General features: G+C 44.3%; 2 protein-coding genes and 1 long non-coding RNA gene across 4 annotated transcripts; 2 read left to right on the top strand and 1 right to left on the bottom strand.

Annotated features, from left to right (window-relative positions):
- Positions 1 to 2,073: 2,073 nt before the first annotated feature.
- Positions 2,074 to 11,947, bottom strand: LOC120649451 (E3 ubiquitin protein ligase DRIP2-like). Its single transcript, XM_039926245.1, has 7 exons — positions 11,542 to 11,947; positions 5,781 to 5,880; positions 4,915 to 5,125; positions 4,111 to 4,448; positions 3,975 to 4,025; positions 3,820 to 3,892; positions 2,074 to 2,683 (listed from the first exon to the last, which is right to left on the bottom strand). The coding sequence occupies exons 1-7, from the start codon at positions 11,723 to 11,725 to the stop codon at positions 2,489 to 2,491; spliced, it is 1,152 nt and encodes a 383-aa protein (XP_039782179.1). The 5' UTR covers positions 11,726 to 11,947; the 3' UTR covers positions 2,074 to 2,488.
- LOC120649452 lies at positions 7,041 to 10,526 on the top strand. 2 transcript variants are annotated; one of them, XR_005665257.1, is made up of 2 exons: positions 7,041 to 9,304; positions 9,396 to 10,526. It is a non-coding gene; the product is annotated as an uncharacterized LOC120649452 (long non-coding RNA). The 2 variants fall into 2 exon arrangements; XR_005665258.1 differs by having other exon boundaries at positions 9,454 to 10,526.
- Positions 11,948 to 12,933: 986 nt separating the features above from the next.
- On the top strand, positions 12,934 to 16,018 carry LOC120648471 (transcription factor MYB64-like). The gene is made up of 3 exons (XM_039925245.1): positions 12,934 to 13,975; positions 14,094 to 14,220; positions 15,123 to 16,018. Exons 1-3 carry the CDS (start codon positions 13,548 to 13,550, stop codon positions 15,873 to 15,875), a joined length of 1,308 nt encoding a protein of 435 aa, XP_039781179.1. The 5' UTR covers positions 12,934 to 13,547; the 3' UTR covers positions 15,876 to 16,018.
- The last annotated feature ends 1,204 nt before the right edge of the window (positions 16,019 to 17,222 follow it).

The following is a 17,222-nucleotide window of genomic DNA, read 5'->3' on the forward strand; positions in this document are numbered from 1 at the left end:
GTCATGAAACGCTCTATGAAACTTCCATTGAGACTGGCCTAAAAACACACAGAGAGAGCAGGGGAAAATGAGTTCTTTTTACCAAAATATACTTCCTAATGTTATTTTTGTAATACTTGATGAACAAATGCTTTAGGCCAGTCTCAATGGGATTTTATGGAGGTTTCATGATACTAAATATCATAAATTTTGCTGACATGGCAATGAGAGAGAACGATGTGGTTTCATGAGATGTGAGGAGAGCTTCATCATCATGAAACTCATCTAGCACAGCTACCTAGTTTTTCTAGGTAACTGTGCTCATAGAACTCCCACTGAGACCGACTTTAGTTGCATTGCAAACGATACTTCGGGATGTTGTTTTCTTAGATCCTGGATCCTCTAACTAATGCTAGTTAGTAAAATTTAGCTATTATGGATCCAAATAGATCAGTTAATGGGGATTAGCTAATGATATTCCAACTATGAAAAGTATAATGATAATCCCATCAACTGGTTGAACCCAGCTAATCCCAGATAAAAAATACTGAAAGATCATGTTACCCCCAACCTTTCTGTTAAATTTTGCAACATAGGGGTAGCATGGTCTATTAATGTTAATAATTAGTAATTAGTTGGTGAATTCAAACACATCCAACCAATAGCTAGTCAGAGCATCTCCAACAAGCTCGCCATCTGGATCAGTAAAAGAAAAAGAGAAAGAGTAGAAAGGGGCATCCAAAAGGCTTGCCATATTTGTCGAGGCCTCTCACTTGCCACCTCAGCCTCCCCTCCCGCAGAGGCTCCTTTTTCTCGCACTGCTCGCCCCCTCCCGCCGGCGCGTCATCGAGGCCCGCAGCTCCTGCGCCTCCTCCCGCCGCCCAACGCCGAGGGCTAGATGCTGTGCGGGTGTGTGTCTCCCTTAAATTTTGGTGCTCAAGGGGAATGGAGGCGAGGGAGCTGGCTCTGCTCGGCGCCATGGCTATTGAACCTTGGCAGGGAGGCAGAGGAGAGGGGCGCCGGTGCTGCTCTGCTCGCTGCGGAGGAAAGTAGACGGGGAGGGGAGCTGGGCTGGCACCACCGCTACTGGCATGGATAGAGGAAGAGGTTGGTGGTGTCGGCTGTCGATGGCGAGGGAGAAGGTGGAGGCACCATAGCTGCGGGGGAGAGGAGTCGAGGTGGAGGTGAGCTCGAAGGAAGGAGTGATTTGAAAATTGAATATGGATATGTACCTAAATATGGAGAGTATATTATAGCTAAATGGAAATATGGAGAGTGAGATTTGGCTGGGCTCCTGGAGATGCTCTTAGCTGATCTTCAGCTAGCTAAAAGTGACTATTATCAATTAACTAGCTAATCATTAGGAAGGGTCCAAATAGGGCCTTAATCCTTGATGCAATGCGAACCTCTTTATAAGATCAATATCATGCTCATTTGATCAGTCATATCGTGATTCCTTGGACTGGTTCACGCTAATTTGTTCGAATATTGCGAAACTTTTGCTATCTATCCATTTGTGGTAGCAACACAAAAATGGTGATCAGTCATATCCATTTGCGAAACTTTGCTTCTATAGTTCTATTGAGCCAACCCAACAACAACCTATTTATTGTAGGATTTTTCTATTGTGTTATCTCTAGATGAGATGGACTTGCCTTGCAACCAAGCTTATTGAACTTTTAAGTTGTCCACGTAACGTACTTGCAAACTATAGCAATTAAATTCTAAATCCAAATAACCACTTGACTAGAAATTGTTCATTCACCATCATAAAGACATCGGATTAATTTGGAAAACATTTTATCAGGTGCTTCCTCCTTTTCAGTCTGTCTCATGTCGAACATTTTCAATTTTGATTGTTAATAGTTAAAATATTCTATAAGATTAACAATGTTATAAATGTTGTTATTTGATTCATTGGGAAACTAGATCTCATATAATGTAACTCATTCTATTTAACATAGCTTTTTTTTGTAATGAGTATCGTAGTCAAAATTTAAAAGATTTGACATGACAAGAGTACATGTTTTCAGGGGGGTGCACTTTGCTTAATTTTTGGCGACATCAGGCACCAAGCAACCAAAAAACTTACCCTAGATCAATATTCAATGTCTTTACTTCAGGCCAAATCCTCAATGGGGACAATTTCAAGTGCTATTATGTAACCGAACAATACACAAGTACTATACATCACATATCACATACATTGGCAGAGGACTAGACTATAAGCTCCATGGCGACAAGCTCCTCGCTTATACAACTACATATTTGTAGTCTCACAGCCTAGGTACATACACACTTCGTCAGTGAAAACGGGAAGGAAAAGAACAGATTAAACTAAATAGGATCAGAGGCCAATGCCTTCAACTAGAGGATAAAAATAAGCCCAACAAGGCTTCTAAGCTGTAACACTGACATCTATGAACATGCTAAGATGCTCAGAGCAATCAAGGGCTCCTATGAATGAAATGACACGTCGCTGCTTCAGAAATGAAGAGAAAGCTCTTGATCAGCCTTGGTTATTTTCAGTTTCAGGTGTGGACGACCCTGACCTGCCATAGAATACCTTCGCGATGAATCCATCAGCAGGTGTGCCCACAGATGACCGCACTCGGCCCTTTTGTCCTTTGTTGAGCCAGCAATCTGCTAGATCGTGCAGGGTCATTCCTGGGCTTACTGGCTTGGCACCGCACAATATATCCACCTGCAAGAACAGATACCTCTGTTGGTACCAGATGAACGTGGAACAAAATGGCCGCTGTCACGGTCCCACAACTATATCATCAACCAATGCCACATGGTAACAGGGTTTACGTTACCGACCGGTCCTGCCAAACCGGCGGGGTCCGGTACCGGTATACCGGACCGGTTTGGCTGGAAACCGGTCCAAACCGGTCGAAGTCAAATTTGAATTTAAAATTCTCTGTGCAAACGGTTCGTACCGGTATACCGGTCGGTTTGACTGGTAACTCGCCAAATTTATTTTTTTTCTTTTTTGGTTTAAATTCAAATGCCCGCAAAGTATACTAAATGAATGTTTATATAACATGTTTTAGCCTAAATGAACTCTCTAACCCTCTTTTGTACTACTTTTACATTGTATTTGTATATTTTTGTATGCACGTTTTTTTTGTTTAACTTCAAATCCCCGCAAACTATACTAAATGAACGAATTTTTGAGAAAATTTGACACCATTAGATTCGTCGCACCTTGAAGTATTTTTAAGTTTTTTTTGGAAATTTTTCATTTTTTTGAATTCAAATTTGAATTTGGGCCGGTTTGATACCGGCCCAAACCGGAATCGGTCCGGACCGGTTTGACCGGTAACCGGTCAAACCGGACCGGTTCCCAACGGTTTTGTGAACCCTGCATGGTAACTAAGTTTATCAAAACATGCTCAAATGACATTCTTAAAAAAAACATGCTCAAAAAAATTCAATTATGCAGAGTTTGGGGGCTATCGCACTTATGGAAACTATGTACTGCACACAGCTTTGCTACTTGTTATCAGTTTGGTAGGAATCAGAGTTTTTGCTGTATTGAACAAGGAACAAAAGAGAATTGGATGGAAAGATGGTGCTAGGCACTGGGTTTGGGTGGTCTTATTATTATTATTCACTTTCTTAGATGTTTCTCAGTGCAAACAGAATGACAAGAAACTCGTCAAACTGGAACGAACTTCAAGGAAGCAATATTTGAAAATGAGAGCATGAGTTTTTCCAGGATAATTCAGATATCAATATATCATAATGAAACGAAATACATTGCTTTTTCAAAGATAAATAACTGGACCTTACGAGGCCACTAACTGATTATCACTAGGAGAAATAAAGACAAACCTCAGCTTCATTTGAAAGATTAAGTTTCTGCACGAGGTACTTCTGTAAGAAGGACGCAGGCAAGTCTACATCCCTAGGACAGAGTAATAAGAGCATCTCAAGTTAGTGCAGAAAAGCATATAACATTTTGAGAAAAGCGCGAGGGGATAACTCACTTGATCCTCAAAAATTTTGACGCTACCTGTGGTAGAGGAGGTTGACCTTTCCTGAAAATGTTTGTAAACCCAACAGCATGATTTCTGATGCTCCTTTTAAAAAACAATCAATGAAAAGAAAAGTCTAGTTTCTTACTGGTCAAAAGCAGCAACAAGGTAGAACCATAATGCTTGCAACTTTCTCTTCTTGTTAGGCAGCTTTGGCTTGATGTTTTTCTGTTTTCCCTTTAAAATCAACTGTTTCTTGCTTCCTGTTCTCTTCTCCAGATTTCCACGTCTTGTAAACTGCCTTTTAATCTTTGATTGACTGGTAGGAATTTCATCAACTGGATCATCTGATTTATTTTCTGTCGTCTGTACATCTTCTGATTTAGATCTAGGAGACCTTTTATTTTTAGCAGGTTTATATTGAGATCCTAAAGGTCTCCATCCCCCAACTTTCTTTGTGATATTACTGTCCCGCAACTTTGTGTGCTGCACATCAATGGCATAAGGAGAGCACATATATTTTTACTAATGCAGAAACTAAAGGAGGTTAAGATGTAGACAAGACTTTGCTACCAAATAGTGCATATGATACATGCATAAATCACATTCAGGTTCCAGGCAACCTTATCAACATGGAAAATGATATCGATATACATGGAAAATATCAATGTTTGAGACAAAAGAGAAGACTAAACAAATGTCCCCAGGCATATTACACACAGGAACTCTTAGGCTCAAGAAGATTGGTTCAAAACAGTTGGATCAATTGATATGTATTACATGATACTACATGTATGCGCAAACAAAATAGAGGAAGATATAGGAGAAGACAAGAGTGAGTAATCTGACCACTAGCAGCTTTTTAAACTGTGGGGTTTATCAAACTAAAACCATCATAATTTCCCAGTTCAATCATTTAATAAGGATATCCGACAAAAGAAAAGCTACATACCAAAGAGAGGTTACGTAAACATGAAGCTTTTGTTCTCCTCTTTGTCAAGCATTTTTGCATAGACACTCGAGGAGCAGGAATCGTCAACGAAGATAAAGATCGTTCTTTCCTCTTGATAGGTGATGTAGCTGACGATGTGACTTCTGGGCCCTCAACCTTTTGCTTCTTAGGAAATATCTTTGACCTTACATATTGTAGGCTATGATCAATTCTGTACAGAAAATTACTTGACATGAGACATAAATTATAAAATCAAGCAATTACCTTTCAAGAAAACCTAATATGCTATATATATTATATGTTGCTTGGAAACTAATAAGGGATGATTTATTGGAGTTAAAATTAATGGGGCAATCTAGGCACTTCAGAAATTAGAAATTAATCATCTTCACATTATTGCGGTCAGAGGAACTAGAAAACTAAGATAATAACCAAATAAGACAGGAAACATACATATAGCATGTTGTGACCATCCAGTAGCCAAGGTTGTACAGAAGGAGATTACATGGAATGGTAACAATTTAAATGATGAAATCATGCAACAAATACAGCAAAATTATGGCATTGTCAATGCAAGATGATCCAACATGGCATGTTAAGAAAATGTCAAAAGCCATTGCGGGACATGCTACAGTAGATCGCTAAGGGCTGGCTGCCTAAAAAATATTCTTCCAGATTTGGTGCATGTGTTGCGCAAATGCTGCACACTGCACTAGCTTACTCAATACTGATGCCATAACTCAAAAGGGGTAAATTTGCAGTGATAGAAAATTAAAATAACGCCTTAAGTTTGTTGAAAAGTCTAATATAATGCAATAGTATAGAATGAAATGAGTGTGAATATTTGAAGAAAATAGAAACAAAACCTGAGTTTCTCCAACGGAGCCCAGCCCAAATCAGTGCTACAGATAGGGCAGCAGCAGACTTCCTTATTTATGAACTCTTCCAATATGCACTTCCTGCAAACTGATTAAAAGTACTTATAAAATTAATGGCAGAGGCACAACTATAGTTTACAGAGAAAATTTTTGAAGTTGCAAATCTAATATAGATATAGAAACATTGGTGAACTGGGTCTGACCAGATCACACAGCTGGCGCATCCTTTGGGGAAAGGTTGCATGGCTTGATGAGAAGAAAAAAAAATGCAGTGATTACAAATTAGTTAGCATATCTTCAACTGTTAAGGCTAAGCGCATTGATTAGTTATTAAAAAAAATAACAGAAGTCCTTCCCCCTCTCTAGCTCTCCCTCAGTCCCTCTAGCGGCATGCTATAGCACCTCAAATCAGGACTTCGTTCCTTCACCGAGGAAGGTAACACAGCATATTTCTTCTCAAGACGGAGGTTACTGCAGAATCTCCAGAACAGGATAAACAAAAGAAGCATTTTTGCACTATAAAACCTTAGAATTCACACATAGGTATCAGCTTAACATATTGCAGAGTGCACATTAACCAAGAAGGCCAAGTTCACAAAGACACTGGAACACTCACCAGAACCTCTAATGGTACAGGTTGCCCCTCGCTTCCTAACATTTACTAATTTCAGATGGCAAACATCAAAAGATTACTATGGCCGTGGTTGGATCCAAGGGCTAGAGCTATTTGAGCTAGAGCTAATTAGCTCAAGCAAATAGCCCTCCAATAAAATAGCTATTGACATGTTTGGATCATAGAGCTATTTAGCCTTTAAAGTATCTTTTCCCAATCATTGGAGTCATATTACCTCTCTTGCTATGGTGGGCTCCACCTAAAATAGCCCAAATAATCACCCCTTGGGTGTGATAGTTTTTTGAGGTAGACTATTTGCAAATAGCCAAGAACTAGCCCTCATGTTTGGGAATTTTGGGCTATTTTGAGCTATTTTAGGCTAAAAATAGCTCTAGCCCTTAGATCCAAACACGTCTTTAACTTTTACTTTAACTGCGATCTATACAATCATCAAACCACACAATCATATAGTTACTATCTCCTACTACATATAAAAAGAACGAAGTGAGTCGGCCCGCTCCCGTGGGTCTGCCTCCCCATGTGTCTGCCATCGCATCTCAGCCATCTGATCGTGATCCCTTGATCTTAACCGTCCAAACCCTCCCCGACCCGGCTCGCGCTCCCTGCTCCTCCCCACGCCCCCGTCCCCGACGGTTCCTCCGCCCTGCGCGTCCCTGCCTCCTCCGCCCCGCGCACTCCCCCGCAACCTCCTCCTCCGCAGTTCGCCGCGCGCCCACCCCCGTGCTTCGCAACCTCCTCCTCCTCTCGCATCGCCCCTCTCTGCCGTCGCCTCCACTCTCCCGCCCCATCGCGCGCTGCCGTCGCCCTCCGCCCGCGCTCGCCGTCGCCAGTTCCGGCCGATTCACCGGTTCCGTGCCCCCCCGCGAAGGCCCGAGACCCGCCACTTGCCCTCGCCCCGTCGGGAGAGGTCGCAACAGCGCAGTTCGAGGAGGTCCGCCGCCACTGCACCGCTCCCCCTCCCTCGCAAATGCGCCGACGGTTCCCTGCGACCTCCTCCGATCCTCCGCCTCCGGGCCCCTGACTTCCCGCGCCGCGGCGCCACTCCTACGCACGCCCGCTCGCGCTGCCGCGGCTCCTTCCGCCGCCTCGACTGCCATGCGGCCATGCCCGCTCACCCTTGGCGGTCTTGGGGGCACCACCTAGCTGTTCCCCGTGCCGCGTCGCCTCTGTTTCTGCTCGGGCGCTGCCCGCCTAGCTGCAGTGGGAGGAAAGCGATGAGGAACGAGGAGGAGGAGACGGGCCAGTACTTCACCGCCTCCGAGATGGGTAAGGGCACCGCTGCCGATGGGTACACGAAGGGGAAGGGTCAGGCCATGGAGGCAGGCCCGTTCGCTGCTGCGTGCTGAGGCCCTGATATTCAATCCCATCGACACCTTGCTGGAGCCTGTAGGACACCTGCAGGCCGAGGCAAGGTAGTCACCCTCTCTGGTTTGCTCGCCTCGCATTGCCGCGGCTATAGTATCTTTCACATTCAGGCCTGCACCATGACTGATTTGCTTCCTTGTTTCTTCTAATTTTGTTGTTTCTATTAAGATGCAAACCACCAAATTAGCTTGCTAGATTTCAATTAAACGATTATTTGTTTGTGTTTGCCCGGTTGGATTATCAGTTTGAAATTATTTTTTTGGGCACTGAAGTGAACTTGCAAGTCATAGGAAAATTTTGCTCGTTTCTTTTCATGTACATCTGCGCAGGCTGGGCCATGGCTGCTGGGAGTAGTGATCTGCACCAGTGCTCCCAACCATACCAGATACTTGGGGTGTCGTTCTTCCTTAGATCTGAGATCGAAGAGGTGAGTGTGATTGGTCAGTTATTCGTTGACTGGTGACCAGTGAATATATAGTTCTGCAGATTAATAATTATGTTTTGTCGGTCTAAAGTAGCTCTGACTTCGCTAGATGAGAGGAAAAGATGGTATGTCGTGTGGTGCGGCTTATATTGGCCTGGTAGTGGTCGACTTGGAATTCTAATATTCGCCAATGGGTGGCTGTGATTGTATAATTTGTAACTTGCAATGGGTTCAATTTCTGTAGTAATAAGCTTGCAGCCACAGCAATTGCAGCAGGCACCAGAATACAGGAGGCAAGAACAGGTTTGATTTTACATAGCTGCAGATATGTTTAAGCTCTTAGGTCCTTTCATCTCTATATAACTGTTAACCAATATTTACGCATACTGATGCTTTCTTGAGTTATTTTTACGCTGAAAAATCAAACGACTGTTACGAAATATGATGTTTTAAATATGCCACCAGCTGAGTTTTTCCTCTTTTGTCATCTTTGACTGATCATTATGCGTAAATGTAGAATATTGTTATAAAGTTTTCTTTAAGTGGATCATTACTCTGAAGTTCCATCAATCTATTAGAGCATAACAGTTTGAGTTTTCTTGTTAGTGGAAGATATGTGCAAACCAGGTGTAACTACAAGACTACACTCTATTTGTTTCTTGTAAGAATGCCTGCATAAATGAATTGATAATTGCATATTCCAAGCTTCTGAACTCTGAATTCTCGTTGTCGCACAATATGATTCTTGTATAGCAGTAACTATTGGCAATTCTTTGTCCTATTTTCGGTTCGGTTCGATTTGGTACCACATTGTTCTCTGGGATCTCTACGCTCATTACCACATTTTGGCTTTCACTAAGCAGATCAATTTCGGGTTTCACTTAGCAGACCAGTTTTGGCTTTCATGTTTTGAATTTAACTATTGTTATTTGATGTCGACCTACCTGGTGTTCAAGGTATCAACACTTTTTGAGTCCTATTAAATGAGCCCTGCCTATTCTTTTATATGGGTCCTTGCTTCAACAATTGCTCCAGCACCCCAGTTGTGATTTGTGAAATATTGAGTTGACAGCAGGAAGGCTTATTAAGGTGCCCTTTTTTTTGCTTAAAATTAAATTTCTCATATTGAGTCTGCATGTATAAATAGTATTGACCTAATTTTCATGTACCAATTACTCAGCTCTATGTGATAAGCCATGTTGAGAATGTTGAGATGATGTTCTCCATCCTCCTGCCAGATTGGAAGTCTGCGAATGTCATGGGAAATAATGCTGCAAGGCAAATGGCAGCTTGATGGTGACCTGGTAAGCATTTTATGAGCTCGCTGGTTTAAATGGATAGATGAAGGAGAAAAGTGATGTAAGTAGATATTATATTACTTATCTGATCTAAAAATAATAAATGGGATTTGGGCGATTACTGTTCTGACATATTTTATTAGGCTTGGGACGTGCCATGATTTGACTTTGTTTATCCTGTCCATAGCTTGACAGTGCTGAGAACGTCATAGCTGTTGTCCAATGGTAGTATGTGTCAAAGTTGGAACGGATGTACGGTTCCAATTAAAACTTTCCATCTGTACCCTGCTATTATCAAATCTCTGCTCTTTCATCTACTTCTAATTTCTTGAGCCGTTCTTTTTTACAGCAAATACATTTCTCTTACAATGGCTTTGGATCAGGGAGGCTGAGGTGGTGGCAATTATTCCTTTTCCCCTGATAAGTACTAGCAAGTAGCCCTGTTTTCTTTTGCCTATTCTCATGCCTGAAAATAACAAACTTACTTTCAGAAAAGTAATCAGTGGACAAATTGATTTGTGATGGCTTTCTGATACTGTTTACTGTTTTATGGCAACTAGACACTTGAATGAGAAGTAATAAATCAAGTCTAGAGTCTCCTGAACTACCGTATCTTTTTTTCCGAAAGCAACTACCATATCTTTTGGTGCCATGAAAGAGCTACACGCATTTAGGTGCCCAAGGATTGGTGCAGAAGATTGGAGCTACAAGCATGCTACTACTGAGGATCATGCCTCTTGTGTCACAAAAGAAAGCAGCTTATTACCTGCACTAGATTTCCTAGGGGATGGAGCCGTGTTTCTCAGACCTGAACTCCGAAGCTCATTTTCTTGCAACGCTACATTCAGTCCAGTTTTAAGTTTACTGAAAACCAAATCGAAAGGACAGACTGCATAATGTGTTATTGGCATATTCGTAAAAAATGTGGTTTGAAGATGTACACTAAACTAATAAGCACGTTTTCATCAGAAAAAAAAAAGAGAATCATTGTCTCAAGAATGCTGAGAAGATAAGAGTGCTTGTCGATATATGGTTATCCTATTCTAAAGGAAGAGTTATATTGTTGATTGGTGAACTGGTGATTGAGTTTGTTGTAGACTATCTTGTCGTAACATTCGTGATTTGTGGGAAGGACAATGGTGTACTGACAGGATTGATTTATCTCAATACTTTTGCGACGGTAACGATAATATGATGAATTATTATTTATTGACAGATGTACATCGGTTTACACTTAATTTTTTATTCCCGTAGCAACGCACGGGCATTCAACTAGTTTAAGATAAGCCCACTCGACAAAGATCCAACAACTAAGTTTCTATACACAAAAATTGTTGCTTTTCATGCAATGTGACATACACCTATTCCTAACACGTTCACAAAAAAAGGCTCGCAATAAATCTTGCCGTAAAAGGGAGAGCAATCTAGAAAAAACCCTTCCCCATGTTACGATGTTAATGCAAGCCTCAATCACCACAAATCCCCCAATAAAAATATTAAGTACCCTTTTTCATGAATAAGAAACATTTAATTGAACATTAAAGCTAGTACATCCTCCTGGTAAAAGCAGAAGCCATGTGATTTCTCATGGATCACGGCGTATATAGGCAGAACCCGACACTGTTCATGCAATTTATTGCTCATATCACCACAATTCCCTAATAAAAACAGAGCAAAAAAGTGAATCCAGCCTTCCATCCGGGAGCGGAACATTAGAGCGTAGCCTCTCTGCAACAAACTTACGGAGTACGTGAAATTCTCAAAGCTTGCAACGACCCAAGCTGCTGTCACCTTCTGCGCATCACCGCCAAAAAAAAAAAACAGATCACCGCAAAAAGCTCAAATCTGAAGCGCGGAACGATCGCCGCGACCACCTTCAACGTCTCACGAGTCACGACGCCCACCCCCACCCCCACCCACCCAAACGAAAAAGGTGTGTGTGGGGGGGGGGGGGGGGTGCCACAGAACCCAAGCAGACCTACACGCCCGGCAGTTACGGAAGGTTGGTGGGACCGTGTGAGTACTCACAGGTGTGGAGGCACTCGGTGATGGTGGCGGCGTCGCGGAGGAGGCGGCCGCAGAGCGGACATGTGAGGCACGCCGCGAGCGCCGACCGCTTCAACCTCACCACGTCCCCGACTCCTCCGCCCCCTCCCGCCCCAGGCGCGGCGGCCGCGGCTGGCGCCTTGCAAGCGAGGACGGCGCTCTCCATGCCGCCGGCCGGAAGAGCCCGAGCACGAAGCGACGTAGGGACGGCTTCGAGGTTTCTCCCCTCCCGGCTCTCCCCCGCGTCGCGCCGGCCCGCAGCTTCGATTTCCTCGGCCCGGCCGCGGACGGCGACAGCGAGCCGTGCGCTTTGGGTGGGGACGAGCGGAGACGACGCGAGACAACGAGAGTGACGACGCGTAGCGTTTTACTGGGCGTGGTTTTGTGGGAACCACCGGCCAGCGTCACAACTCACAACCACGCCAAGTCGCCGACCTGTTCGGCCAGCTACTTCGCAGGTCAAATCTCTCGGAGAAATTCATGCAAATTTGCAGAAATTTCATAATAGCCTGCTAATTTTTTTTATCTCAGCGTTCAGTCGGAAATGGACGCCAGAGATCTCTTTATGATTCGTGCCATCTGTCTCGCTGTGTTGTTCGATGCTGCTGGGCCTCTTGTGTTTGGCCCATATCGAGTGCGACCATGACCGGGCCCGGGGAGGGGGGAGTTAGAAATCGGCCCAGTATGGGTCCATACGATCCTTTTAGTCTTCCTCAACTTCGGCCGAATCTGCCTCTTCTCCCTGCATCATAAAACCGCCCGTTAGACTCCGCACACTTGTCAAACCATTCATATGACCTCCCTAAGCGGTTTGAAGCTAAGGTGGTAGTATTTTTTCTCCTTTTATTTTATGTTTATATTTTGACCAATTTTTTGAAAAATTATAGCAAATAAAAAGATATAAAATAGAAAGTCTAATTTTGTTGGACTCCACGTGAGTAGATCTATATAGTGAACATATTACATGATATACTTTAGTATAATTTTTTATTATAGCTTTATATATATATACATATTTTTTGTAATTAATTTATAGCTACAGTTTCGTCGTCCAATTTTAGCCAAAGTTGAGAGGGGCAAAATAGACTTTCCAATAGTGAATGAATTGGCAAGAAGTCAATTTCAATGGTGGGTTTAAGCCCAAAACGTCCATGACCTGGGCCGTTTTTGTGGGCCAGCCCAATCGGGAAACAACGGTTTGGCTTCTCGTGTCCTCGCTGCCTCTTCTCGCCGCCGGCCGCCGCTCCACCCTCTCCTTTTGCCGCCGTATCGGTGACGCCACTCGCCCGCTCCTCCCCTCCGTGCGTCTGACGCTCACTGCGATCCGCGCAGCCGTAGCCGCGGGCGGTGGCGGCAAAGACTTGAGCCCAGGTCTGCTCGTTTCTGTCACTCTGTAACCACATGATCAGGCAAGCGCAATCCTAACCCTGTCGATCACCTACACACGGACCCTACTCATCTCCAGGTTTGACCACCAACCCTCAACCGGCTCCACATGTTTCTTGATCACTATAGTTCAATTCGTACAGGATTTTTTTTCTTTTCCCTGTATGAATGCCACCGAAGCCTGATACTGTAATTGGATTGTGTATTCTGTTGCGTATACCGTATGCTGCGTCTGAATTGCGTTTGTGTCATTAGATGTCACGCAGCCAGGCACTCGATCAGATGCCGTACCACTAGTGATATCTGCAGCAGTAAGATGTGTGTATGCCAAGTTTGAGATTAAAGGGTCCTTTATTACCCCTTCCATGGAATGCAAGAAGTCGTTTAGTATTAGTGACAGTAAATAAGGTCATTAACTAGCAATAAGTAATAAAATATTAAGTTTCATTAAGTTGTTGTGTTGAAGGGAACAAGTCTTGTTTAGGACTCTATATATTACGACACCCCCCGTACAATTCTCTTTCCTGAGAGGTGTAGGCAGATAACAAAATTGCTACTCAATCTCTCTCCCCCCCTACCTTACATAGCTTCTGAAATCCCCAATGGATTTCAGTTGCTTTCAGCCCAACGCAGGGATTTGTAATTACTTGCCATTTGATTGCATGCAGCAGCAGAATGGATACTATGACTTCCATCCTGCTGATCATCCATTTGAAGCTATTGGGGACTATATATCTGCTGGCTCTATGGTACCCCCTGCAACCTTCAACGACCTTGGACACCAGTACTTTGATGAAAGAGAAATCAAGAAGCCCATCTTCAACCATGCTTCATCGATCAGTCACAGATTTGGATCTCAGCTGCCTCTGCTGACTCCCAAAACCGAGGTTTCTAATCTCATAGAAACTGGCCTCGGATCATATAAGGCTTATGAGATGAGTGACAGGTTTGTGCCAAGAAAGAAGACCTCTAGTAATTCTCTGAAGAAACCCAATGTTGTGAAAGGGCAATGGACGCCAGAAGAGGATAGGTAAAATTTATCGATGCTTACTTTTTATCCTCCTAAAAGTAAAAAAACTCTACTGCAAGTCATGACTTTTGTTCTTTCTTGTCTATCAATCGGTTAAATTTTTTGGAAATTTTAACAGGAAACTGGTAAAATTAGTGGAACAGTTTGGACTGAGGAAGTGGTCTTTCATAGCACAAATGTTGCCAGGAAGAGTAGGAAAGCAGTGCAGAGAAAGATGGCACAACCATTTGAGGCCGAACATCAAGGTGCACCTCTTTCTCCAGTTCAATGTTTTTCATTTTGAGCACATCTGTCGGTTTGTTGTTGCTGGGACAAAACCAATATTAATCTGTAGCGAAGTAAAAGTGGAGTATTCTTATCAGGTCATACTAGTATTTTCTGCATTGCAGTGCTTAGCATTTTTTTTAAATAATTATTGGCCTTCTATGAAAATTTGATCTCAACACATTCAGTAATATTAGGCAAACTGGCAAAGGTCATAGTCAAACATGCAATGCATTATGGGCGCATTAAATTCTTGGAGTTACCAGTCAACCTTAGTAATTTTTGGTTGCGTATTAGATAATCAAGTGTCCTGAGGGGAGAAAGATAAAGACCAGAGAGAGATAGGGACACGAGAGAGAATTATTTTCTTTTTTGTGGAAAAGAGAGAGTATTATATGCAGTTACGTGTTACTACATTTTGGTTGGACACACTCAAATTGGCAGTTAACTGTCTCTCAGCATGTAATTCACCTTAAAATGCATTTTTCTTTAATTTGGAGCATCAGTTATATGTATTTTTATTGGTCCAGTAGTAAAGCAGTAGAAAAAATTCACTTTACCTTAACATGGGGGAAAACGAATATGTAATAAGTTCGAAAATTGATTGATAGATAGTCACAACAATGAGGAAAACCTCCCAAAAAAGAAGAAAAAGAAAATCTATCAGACTTAGTTAATCACCATTAGAAATTTATATAAAGATAAATAGAAAAAAGGTGGAAACCACAAGAAACTGTAAAGCACAAAAATGGCCATTCAGGTTTTTACAAGTTTAGATGTCTCTTTTGGTATTAGAAAATTTCATGTCATCATGATAGTATCTCAATAATACCATTCACGCATGGATTAGATTAACCTCCTTCTTATGGAATCGCAAATGCAGAAAGACATTTGGAGTGAGGAGGAAGACATGGTCCTGATACAGGCACACAAGGAAGTGGGCAACAAATGGGCAGAGATAGCTAAGCGCCTGCCCGGTAGAACAGAGAACTCCATAAAAAACCACTGGAACGCAACAAAGAGGAGGCAGTTTGCGCGACGGCGTAGCCGCACTAGCTCCAAGCGCCCCAAGTCAGGCACCCTTCTTCAGAACTACATCAAAGGCCTTGGCATCGGCCCAAGCAAGAACGTTGCGCCTCTTGCTCAGCCCACACTGCCACCGTCGTCGCCTGCAACAACACCAGGGGCAAACCCAGCAAAGATCGACGAAATGCTAGGAGAGCACAGGCCGTCCGACATACTGGATCTCCAGGGGATGCTCGGCGTGCACGAGTACAATCGCAGGGAGACTGATCAGTCCTGTGAAGAACTCCTAGCCCCTATCTGCAGTGATGACTTTTCAGTAGCTGACATGTGCGAAGGCCTGTTCGATACAAAGGAGGACGCCAGCTGCTTCCAAGTCTTCGCGGTGGACGAGGACGTCGACATGAGCTACATCTTCAACCATCTCGATCAGGCGATCAAGGTCGATCCTGAGATTGACATGGAGATGATGTGGGACGACGACGCCCTGGGATGCGCTGAGCCTGCCGGTGCCGGATCAGCTCAGATGGAGACTGTGCATGTGAAGGAGGAGATGGACCTGATGGAGATGGTGGCGGCCACGCAGAAGTACGCCGAGACTGAAAAGAACTAGATAAGTGATTGGATACATGCTTAAGTATATTATAGATAAATAACTGCACGACCTGAAAGATGTAACTAAGTTATATATACAAGCTAGTATTATAGAAACTGCACGGCCTTTTTTTTTGTTTCTTTGAAAGAAAAACTCTACGACCTTTATCAGTAAATAAAGCTTCAAGTGAAGCACTTGATCCGTTGTTTGATGCGTACAAATTGCAGCTGTTGATTTGTTGTCTGTGACGTGCTTAATTGTATTTTTTTTGTTTCATTATCGCTGTTGGTTTATACATTCAGGTGTTTTTTGCCGCAGCTCTTTTTTTTTGTGATCTGAAGTTCTGAGCTCAGAGAGCCAGTGGCGTTGGTTTATACATTCATTATAGTGGCAAAGCTGTAGCTTGGCGTTTGCTCAGAGAGCCAGTGGCGTTGGCTGAAGACGAATGAGATCAGGGACAGGGATCGCCAATGCAACTATGCAAGTTTCAGAGAATCAACAGGTAGGACTAGCGATACGGTGCGTGGAACCTGCGTGCGCGGAGGCGGCGTACTACGGCCACGTAGCTCGGCAAGGACCCATGGGGCTGTACGCCCGGAAGGGGGTCACGGCACGCGCGCCCACGCCGGTGGGGGAGCCCGTCCGCCGGCGGGTGCGCGCCCGCGCGGCACGTACGCGCGCCCCGCGCAGTCGCGGTGGTGCCCGCAGCGCGCGCCACGCGTGTTCTGCCCGTGGCCCGGCGGTGCGGGGTGCGGGGCTGGTTGCTCGCTGCTCGGGGGCAAGCAGCCGGCAGACGAGTAAAGAGAGCGGGCAAGGCAAGCGCACGGCGGGGTTTCGTGCCTTCGTGGCGTGACGCGCGTGAGCTCCCGTGGGCGAACTGGCGGCGGCAGCGCGGCTTGCATTGAGTGATCATGCTCTCCTGGCCGCGGCCGTGGAGCAGAAGGGGATGGTGGTGGGGGCTTGTTGGCCATTACGTGACGAACGCCCGGGTGCGCTTGCCTGCTCCGGCCGGCCGGATCGGAGCCCCGCCGGGCCCGGATGTGTCGATCCGGCCTGGCGCCCCTGTGCCTCCATGCCGTATCCATCGCTGGAGGAAACTACGAGCCAATTATGCTCCCCAGCTAGCTAGATCGAAGAAGCTTCGTTTATTTTTGTTTCGGAGAACTTGGATCGAAGCTTCTTTCAGAATCCCCGGCGCTGTTCAGCAATAGCTTGCCCGCACAGTGTCGCCTCGCGATGATGCCATTGCCACCGGAGACGAGACGACGACCGGCATGGACGCGCTTGATCGATCGCTCAACGAACCCTCTCCAAGTATTGCGTTGATCGCAAGTTGCTCGATCTCCTTTTATTATCGGCACCCGG

The sequence above is a fragment of the Panicum virgatum genome, chromosome 9K (assembly GCF_016808335.1).
Source record: "Panicum virgatum strain AP13 chromosome 9K, P.virgatum_v5, whole genome shotgun sequence".
NCBI lineage: Eukaryota > Viridiplantae > Streptophyta > Magnoliopsida > Poales > Poaceae > Panicum > Panicum virgatum.